Raw genomic sequence first — 10,000 nt, 5'->3', positions numbered from 1 at the left:
TAAATGTCTAATGATAATGTCAATGAGGGACTTTTAATCACTGCTATGCTGAAATTATAACTAATATTGATACCGTTGTTGATAATATTCATTTTTGTATTTCACTACTTTTGGTTTGTTCTGTGTGGTGTTTGTGTCTCCTCTCAATTTGTCTGTTTATTGCAGTTCTGAGTGTTGCTGGGTCAGGTTTGGTTTTGGAATTGGATTGTATTGTTATGGTATTGCTGTGTAGTGGTTTGTTGGATTAAAAAAAAAAAAATTTAAATAAAAAAAAAATGACTATTGATTCTGAACCGCACAACTTATTCGATTAAATTCGTATTCAAATCGATTTTTTCCCACACCCCTACTATGTCTTTTAGTAGTAAGTAAGCAAACAAAGGCTCCTAATTTGTCTGCAGTGACATATTATCATTCCCCATTCTATTATTTAGTCAAAATTATAAAGGACAAGCTGTAAAAATGAATTATTAATCTACTTGTTCATTTACTGTTAATATCTGCTTATTTTCCGTTTGAACATGTTTTACCCCAAATTTAGGTATCGATCCGATACCAAGTAGTTACAGGATCATACATTAGTCTTATTCAAAGTCCTCATGTGTCAAGGGACGTATTTCCTGAGTTTATAAACATAATATAAACTTAAAAAAAAGGAAAAAAGATTTTGTGATGGTACAAAATAATGACGTAATCATAGATACGCTATTGTCCTTGGTATCATTACAGTGGATGTCAGGTGTAGATCCACCCATGGCATTTGTTTACATTCAGGAGCGTTATCTTTTGTTAGCGGTGACGCCGGTGAGCTATTGTGTCCTCCTACGGTGTGTAGTGAAGCGTGTTTAGCCATTCCTCGTCCTGCAGGGATGATACTTGTGAGAAACTTACTTTATTTGGCGCCATGGAGGCCAGGATTAGTGATTTAGAAGTAGCTAAAAAAACTGCCGACTGCGGATGGATGTTGGGTAGCCATGTCTTAGCACCTTTTCAGTGTTATAACTTCACCTTTATCACCACTTTTTAGGCCTAAACAGTAACAGATTCATTAGTTCCGCGACACTATACTAGTACCCTAGTGTGTACTATGAGTGGGCGTGTTGTGCGTGATTTACCAAGACTGTGTGCAATTCCGCAAGTATGTACATACCTAACACATGCACGCATATTAGCTATGGGTGTTGTTAGCTAATATCAATTTGGATAGTTAGCTTTAACCGGGGCGGTATAGCTCGGTTGGTAGAGCGGTTGTGCCAGCAACCCAAATAGGGACGGCGTGGCGCAGTGGAAGAGTGGCCGTGCGCAACCCGAGGGTCCCTGGTTCAATCACGTCCGTTGTGTCCTGAGCAAGACACTTCACCCTTGCTCCTGATGGGTGCTGGTTAGCGCCTTGCATGGCAGCTCCCTCCATCAGTGTGTGAATGTGTGTGTGGATGTGGAAGTAGTGTCAAAGCGCTTTGAGTACCTTGAAGATAGAAAAGCGCTATACAAGTACAACCCATTTATTTATTATTTATAACTTGAGGGTTGCAGGTTCGATCCCCGCTTCCGCCATCCTAGTCACTGCCGTTGTATCCTTGGGCAAGACACTTTACCCACCTGCTCCCAGTGCCACCCACACTGGTTTAAATGTAACTCAGATATTGGGTTTCACTTTGTAAAGACCTTTGAGTCACTAGAGATAAAGCGCTATATAAATATAATTCATTTCACTTCACAACTGTCATTGAATGTGTATTCTATCACAACATGACTTGTTTGTTGCTTCTCTTGGACTGTTTTTTGCACGTGAGCGCATGTGTTAAGGAGACTTGGTGGGTGACCGCCGTAAACGGCAGTCATTTTATCTGGGCCGTTCCAAATTTTTACGACACAAACTTTGTAGCTGTGAAAAATATAAACCGTTTTAAAACGAATGTGTTTTGTTCAACCACTAATGGTAACACAAACGAGCCAATAATGTGCTTGTTATAATTTTTTGCTTTGAAAAATGTTACTGTGAGCAAGTTTCATGCAGCTCCTTTAAGCATAAACGACTTTAAGACTGTTACAAATATGCGCCACACTATGAACTCACATCAAACAAGAACGACAAACACATTTTGGGAGAACTTCCGCACCGTAACACAACAAATACCCAGAATCCCTTGCAGCACTAACTGTTCCAGGACGCTACAATATACACCCTCCCCGCAAAGTGTTGCTTAATTTTTTATAGCAGATGGTTGAAAAAGTGCAGAGTCAACAGTTCTACTTGTTTTTGTCGACTGACGTAGATGTACTTACTTTTGAGCGCTCAGCTTAAATACTGATGGTACTTTTCTTTTTTTATATTTTATTTCTATTTGAAAAATGTTAAACATGTTACCTAAATATTTTGTGCAACTGTCATTTTTTCGCAGAATAACGTACTTATATTTATTAATTATACTATAGTTCTTTTTAAAACTGGCACCCCATCAAGGCTGTGGGTCTCTTAACACATCATTGTTGTGTTTCTACACTCATGGTTTTTTTTTCCTGGACTCAACAAACTTCTTGCTAAGCATATTGTTTGCGGTCCTTTCATCCAAATGGGAATCCATAAGAGAAAAGATAAAGAACTGAACCGTTAAGCACAATGGAGAGTGAAATCGGAAAAATTAGGGTGTGCGGATCAATACGGACATGTCGATACCGCCGATACCTGCTCTTTAGGCTCCAATATTGATGATCAAATCAATACATTGATACTTTAGTTATTTGAGATCATGTGTATCATTATCAGGAACTCAGTGGAAAAAAGTCAACTCGAAAATGAGGCTATGAGACAATGTCGAAAACTTTCCTTGAGTGCTACAAGTTCTGTATTTTCACGTTAACATGTTCATGTAACTGAATTGTGACTTTTTACTCTCATATTAGCTCTAATTAATTAATTTAATGCATTTATTTTTTTACTTATTTCATTTTTTTTTTATGATTTTAAACACCATTTTGGTGTACTTTGTAAGATTTGGTTGTCCTGTTTTTTTCTGTTTTATTAACTTAGCTCGGTGGTCAGCAACCTCTTTAGTGGCGCCCTGGTGGCTCCATGGAGCTTTTTCAAAAATGTATAGAAATGGAAAAAAAAAATGGGGTGATAAATATGTTTTCTGTTTCTGTAGAACAAACACGACACAAACCTTCCTACTGTAATTGTTAGAAATCCCACAGTTTAATATGTTTGTGTTAATGCTTCACTGATGACAGTATTTGGCGAGCACCGTTTTGACCTACTTATTTCAGTGGGTCTTGAACTCACCATTGTGTGGACTGTGACTGAACAGTTTGTTTGCATGTACGACTTTCTCCGACGCTGCCACAGAAAGACGTGTTTTATGCCACTCCTTAGTCTCATTTTGTCCACCAAACATTTTATGCTGTGCGGGAAAGCACATAAGTGAGCTTTGTTGATGTTGTCGTTTTGTGTTGAGTGCTAATCAGGCATACTTAGTCACTACATGACTGCAAGCTAATCAATGCTAAAATGCTATTTAGGCTATCTGTATGTACATATTGCATCATTATGCCAGATTTGTAGCTACATTTGAGCTCATCTAATTTCCTTTACTTATGAGTAGTTAGCTTAATTTTTTATGTTTTAGGACTCTTTAAGCTGTACATCAAGCAAGAATGGGAAAGAATTCCACCTGAAAAGCTTCGAAAATGTGTCTCCTCAGTTCCCAAACGTTTACTGAGTGTTGTTAAAAGGAAAGGCCATGTAACACAGTGGTAAAAACGCCCCTCCGCCAACTCTTTTGCAAACGGTTGCTGCCATTATATTCTAAATCAGGGGTGTCAAACTCAAATACAGAGTGGGCCAAAATTTAAAACCGAACCAAGCCGCGGGCCAAGGCTGAACAAATTAACCTTTTAATAGGGACCCAAACAAGTTTTGCATTGAATATTGAACAAGCAAGGCTTACAGTATATAAATTTATAGTGACATGCAAAATTGAGTTTCAAATAATAATAATTAAAAAACATCAATGGCTTATCAAATAATATGTAAATAAAAATTGAATGCCTCTTTTCGGCGGTGGGGTTTGGTGATAGCGGGGGGTGTATATTGTAGCGTCCCGGAAGAGTTAGTGTTGCAAGGCGTTCTGGGTATTTCTTCTGTTGTGTTAATGTTGTGTTACGGTGCGGATGTTCTCCCGAAATGTGTCATTCTTGTTTGGTGTGGGTTCACAGTGTAGCGCATATTTGTAATAGTGTTAAAGTTAGTTATACGGCCACCCTCAGTGTGACCTGTATGGCTGTTGACCAAGTATGCCTTGCATTCACTTGTGTGTGTGTATAAGCCGCATGTATTATGTGACTGGGCTGGCACGCTGTTTGTATGGAAGAAAAGTAGACGTGGAGACAGGTTGTAGAGAACGCCAAAGGCAATGCCTTTAAAGCCCACCCCAAATATTGTTGAAATTCGGGAGGGGCACTGACCTTCGGGAGTCTCCCGGGAAAATCGAGAGGATTGGCAAGTAAGAGTGTTAGCGGTGAATGCGGTGTTACAGCGGCGGGCCAGCTCTAATGTTCATTTGATATTGCCTCAAGGGCCAAGAAAAATTACACGGCGGGCCGAATTTGGCCCGCGGGCCAGAGTTTGGCACCCATGTTCTAAGTTAATCATTATTTGCAAAAAAAAAATAAGTTTCTCAGTTGGAACATTAAATATTTTATTTGCAGTTTATGCAATTGAATATAATTTGAAAATGATTTGCAATTTATTGTATTCCTGCAGTCCTGGGTTCAAATCCAGGCTCAGGATCTTTCTGTGTGGAGTTTGCATGTTCTCCCCGTGACTGCGTGGGTTCCCTCCGGGTACTCCGGCTTCCTCCCACTTCCAAAGACATGCACCTGGGGATAGGTTGATTGGCAACACTAAATTGGCCCTAGTGTGTGAATGTGAGTGTGAATGTTGTCTGTCTATCTGTGTTGGCCCTGTGATGAGGTGGCGACTTGTCCAGGGTGTACGCCGCCTTCCGCCCGATTGTAGCTGAGATAGGCGCCAGCGCTCCCCGCGACCCCGGAAGGGAATAAGCGGTAGAAAATGGATGGATGGATGGATGTATTCTGTTTTTATTCATGAATTACTGGTTTTGGGGTTTGTACTTGGCGTAGGATGGGATCGAAAATCAGTGGTATCGCACATCAATAGTAAAAATCTTAATTAAAATTGCTATCTGTATCAAAAATAAAATTTTTTCTCTTTACAATGTGTCTTTTTTTTTTCCTTACATATATGTTGGGGGCCAACAAATGGCCCCCCGTTTAAACCCCATGACATGACTAGTAATAGCACACTTTGTCACCTGTAACTCAAAGCTGACACTCAGTTTTGTCTTTTTTCAGCATTTTCCCCCCCACAAAATATCAAAAACGGCCCCCGCACGCTTTGACATTTCGTTACGCGGCCTTTTTTGGAGAAAGTTTGGACACCCCCCGGAGTAGACGCTCAAAACTTACACGGGCACAAAGCGATGCAAGGAGAGATGAAAAAAGAAAAAATACGAATCGACAGAGGTGCATTGTGGGTACTGTAGTCAATGGCGCTCATGGGCGGAGCTTAAATGTGTGTCAATCTTCTTACGCCACGTCTTGGTAGAAGTTTTCCAGCTCGTCCTTCTGCTCCGACAGCGAGGCGTCCAAGTCCAAGTAGTTCCCGTGTGGGGACAGCTGCAAGGTGCACTCCTCCAGCTGCAACGTGCACACACAGACAGGCTCGAATAAATCAAAGTGGTCCCCATGGCAACAACCTGTCGCCTGTCAATCATACATGCAGTGGAGTCCCATTCCCCCAACACACAAACACAGCGCCAATTTGCAAGTCATTAGGCGTGACACTACTGGTCCGTCCACATTTTTTTTCAGCACGGGACGCAGGAGCTTCGGCACCCTTTCACAATAAAAGTCTTGCCGTCGAGCGAGGGGATTGGCCATATTGGCGTCACGTTTACAAACACAAACAGAGCGCAGCTGAGAGGACGCTGTGGTGACAATGAAAATCCTTCCTGCCTCCCCCTTGACAGGAAGGGGAAACCTCTTATCAACATGCTGCTGCTCTACCCGGGCTCCGCCCCTTTCCTTCTACAGGCCGCGGCGAAGCGTTGCGGGAATGAAAACGCATGTCACCGCGTGAAGAGTCATAGCAGCAGCTCCCACCGTGGCCTCGGGGAGACCACACTGCATGATGGGAAAGGGCGGGCGTGTGGCCTGCACCGCGTAGCCCAAATCTCACTGCCGTCGAAAATTATTCAGAAAAGGTCTTTCCAAAGTGCAGCCTGGGGGCCCTTTGCAGTCCATAGGTTTTTTTTTTTTTTGGAAAGGCCTGCGACACATTTGGATTGAAACTTTTATTAGTGGATTGCACAGTTCAGTACATATTCCGTACAATTGACAACTAAATGGTAACACCCCAATAACTTGTTTAAGTCATTTTCAACCCATATTCAATTGAATGCACTACAAAGACAAGATATTTGATGTTCAAACTCCATCCATCCATCCATTTCTACCGCTTATTCCCTTTCGGGGTCGCGGGGGGCACTGGCGCCTATCTCAGCTACAAAACTCATAAACTTTTTTTTTTTGCAAATAATAATTAACATAGAACTTCATGGCTGCAACACGTGCCAAAGTAGTTGGGAAAGGGCATGTTCACCACTGTGTTACATCACCTTTTCTTTTAACAACACTCAATAAACGCTTGGGAACTGTGGAAACTAATTGTTGAAGCTTTGAAAGTGTTTTATGTAGAGCTTCAGTCGTTTAACAGTCCGGGGTCTCCGCTGTTGTATTTTACGCTTCATAATGCGCCACACATTTTCCATGGGAGACAGGTCTGGACTGCAGGAGGGCCAGGAAAGTACCCGCACTCTTTTACTACGAAGCCACGCTGTTGTAACATGTGGCTTGGCATTTTCTTGCTGAAATAAGCAGGGGCGTCCATGATAACGTTGCTTGGATGACAACATATGTTGTTCCAAAACCTGTATGTACCTTTCAGCATTAATGGTGCCTTCACAGATGTATAAGTTACCCATGCCTTGGGCACTAATGCACCCCCATATCATCACAGATACTGGCTTTTGAACTTTGCGCCTATAACAATCTTAATGGTTATTTTCCTCTTTGTTCTGGAGGACACCACGTCCTCTGTTTCCAAATATAATTTGAAATGTGGACTCGTCAGACCACAGAACACTTTTCCACATTGCATCAGTCCATCTCAGATGAGCTCGGGCCCAGCGAAGCTGGCGTCGTCTCAGGGTGTTGTTGATAAATGGGTTTGGCTTTGCAAAGTAGAGTTTTAACTTGCACTTACAGATGTAGCGACCAACTGTAGTTACCAACAGTGGTTTTATGAAGTGATCCTGAGTCCATGTGGTGATATCCTTTACACACTGATGTCGGGTTTTGATGCAGTACCGCCTGAGGGATCAAAAACCTCTAATATCATCTCTTACGTGCAGTGATTTTTCCAGATTCTCTGAACCTTTGATGATTTTGCGGACCGTAGATTGTAAAATCCCTAAATTCTTTGCAATAGCTCGTTGAGAAACGTTGATCTAAAACTGTTCGACAATTTGCTTACAAAGGGGTGTACCTCGCCCCATTCTTGTTTGTGAATTACTTAGCATTTCACGGAAGCTGCTTTTATACCCAATCATGGCACCCACCCGTTCCCAATTAGCCTGCACACCTGTGGGATGTTCCATATAAGTGTTTGATGAGCATTCCTCAAGTTTATCAGTATTTATTGCCACCTTTCCCAACTTCTTCGTCACGTGTTGCTGGCATCAAATTCTTCAGTTAATGATTATTTGCAACAAAAAAATGTTTATCAGTTTGAACATGAAATATGTTGTCTTTGTAGCATATTCAACTGAATATGGGCTAAAAATGAATTTGCTGATTATTGTATCCCGTTTATATTTACATCTAACACAATTTCCCAACTTCTTACACACATGGAAGAGGGATGTGTACTATGGCTATGAGTTGTTGTTGTTTTCCCTTGGCCTCAGTCTGGACCCCCTCTCCAGGGCCCACCAGGCTTGGACCGATTTTTTAACTTTATTTTATTTTATTTTAATCTTCTATTTTTTTCCCCCATTCCCCCCACTTGTTTACCTGTATCTCACCTTTTTTGTAAGGGGACGCTGGAAGCTGGCAGACCCGTCAGCGATCCTGTTCTGTCTCCCTTTAATGTTTGCTGATCTTGATTGGGATTGTGCTGAAAATTTTTATTTTCCTGAAGGAATAAATAAAGTACTATCTAATCTAATCTAATCTAATCTTCCCAACTCATATGGAAACAGGGTTTGTATACTAATGACATCAATGCCAGACTCCCCTGTAGAAAGTCCTTCTTTAATGAGATCTTTTCCATCCATTTTCTACCGCTTGTCCCTTTTGGGGTTGCTGGAGCCTATCTCAGCTGCATTTGGGCGGAAGGCGCGGTACACCCTGGACAAGTCGCCACCTCATCTTTTCTTTAAATGTAAAAAAAATAAATTACTACAAAAAAGGAGCTGAATTATTTCAATCAATCAATCATAGTTTATTTATATAACCCTAAATCACGAGTGTCTCAAAGGGCTGCACAAGCCACAACGACATCCAATTTTAGAGATTTAGAACTTCGGCTGAATTCGGCAAAGTTCGGCCAATGACCGTCCCAGACAGTTCCAACTCGTTTGCTTGGAGGGCTTCAATTGCGTCTAAAGTTTAACCACATTTTTTAAACTGGGTCACCTGTTCGCTGACGTCACTACCGGTCTCACCTTGAGCGGCGCGTCCAGCAGCTTGTGGATGGTCGGAACCACCTCGCTCAGGGGCAGGTTCTCCTCCACGTCCACCGTCGGGGGTCTGCGAGGTTCGGGAAAGTTGGTACAGATAAAAGGATCCGAGTCCATCAAGAACTGGACCCGGCACGTCACCAAAGCCATGTCCGTCTAATAAAAGCGCCCCTAAAAGTCTGTGAGTGTGTCTCTGAAGTCCAAGTCGACCACACCGGACGAGCCTTTTTTTTTTTTTTTTTTAAATGTCTTGAGTGACTCGCCGCCCTTCTGTGAGGTCTCAAGTTGTGAAGTAGGCTTTTATAAGAACATTAGCTTCCGCTCGTGCCCTACAAAATAAAACCACGGACCGCAAACAAAGAAAAAAGTCAAGCAAACTGAAGGTTCCGGTGGCTTTAATGAAAAAAATTAACATATTGAAATTGCTCTTATTGAGAGAGAAACAGCTTTTTATTGCATGTAAGTAAAAAAAACGTATTAATGTGTTTCATGTTCATTTTAAAGTTCATGTTTGGCTTATTTTGAAGGCCACCGGATTTGCTGATTTGATGTCGGGAAAACGACGTCATCAAGGTGTGAGGCTGAAGGGTTGTTTGAGTTGTGATTAAGGCGCGTCCTCTAGTGGCGCAAACCTGCTATTGCGTTTGTATTGTTGGTCACAAAGACACAATATTTATATCAATTAGTGCTCTTGTCTAAATCAGTGGTTCTCAAGCTTTTTTCAGTGACGTACCCCCTGTGAACATTGTTTTAATTCAAGTACCCCCTACTCAGAGCAAAGCATTTTTGGTTGAAAAAAAGAGATAAAGACGTAAAATACAGCATTTTGTCATCAGTTTCTGTTTTATTAAATTGCATGACAGTGCAAAATATTGCTAATTTGTAGTGGTCTTTCTTGAACTATTTGGAAAAAAAGATATAAAAATAATTAAAAAATGGTTGATGAATAAACAAGTGATTCAATTATAAATAAAGATTTCTACAGATAGAAGTAATCATCAACTTAAAGTGCCCTCTTTGGGGATTGTAATAGAGATCCATCTGGATTCATCAACTTAATTCTAAACATTTCTTCACAAAAAAATAAATCTTTAACATCAACATTTATGGAACATGTCCACAAAAAATCTAGCTGTCAACACTGAATATTGCATTATTGCATTTCTTTTCACACTTTA

General features: G+C 41.1%; 1 protein-coding gene across 1 annotated transcript in view; it reads right to left on the bottom strand.

The window, feature by feature from the left end:
• Positions 1-9,117, bottom strand: part of fhod1 (formin homology 2 domain containing 1) — a 54,392-nt gene extending 45,275 nt beyond the window's left edge. The window contains exons 1-2 of the mRNA XM_061875873.1: positions 8,808-9,117; positions 5,612-5,718 (exon numbers count right to left, since the gene is read on the bottom strand). Of these exons, the coding sequence (XP_061731857.1) occupies positions 5,612-5,718; positions 8,808-8,972 (272 nt within the window). The 5' untranslated portion in view covers positions 8,973-9,117. The remainder of the gene's footprint in view (positions 1-5,611; positions 5,719-8,807) is intronic.
• Positions 9,118-10,000: the final 883 nt, after the last annotated feature.

Source organism: Nerophis ophidion, linkage group LG02 (genome assembly GCF_033978795.1).
Source record: "Nerophis ophidion isolate RoL-2023_Sa linkage group LG02, RoL_Noph_v1.0, whole genome shotgun sequence".
Lineage (NCBI taxonomy): Eukaryota > Metazoa > Chordata > Actinopteri > Syngnathiformes > Syngnathidae > Nerophis > Nerophis ophidion.
This window is presented reverse-complemented; position numbering and strand designations above follow the sequence as displayed.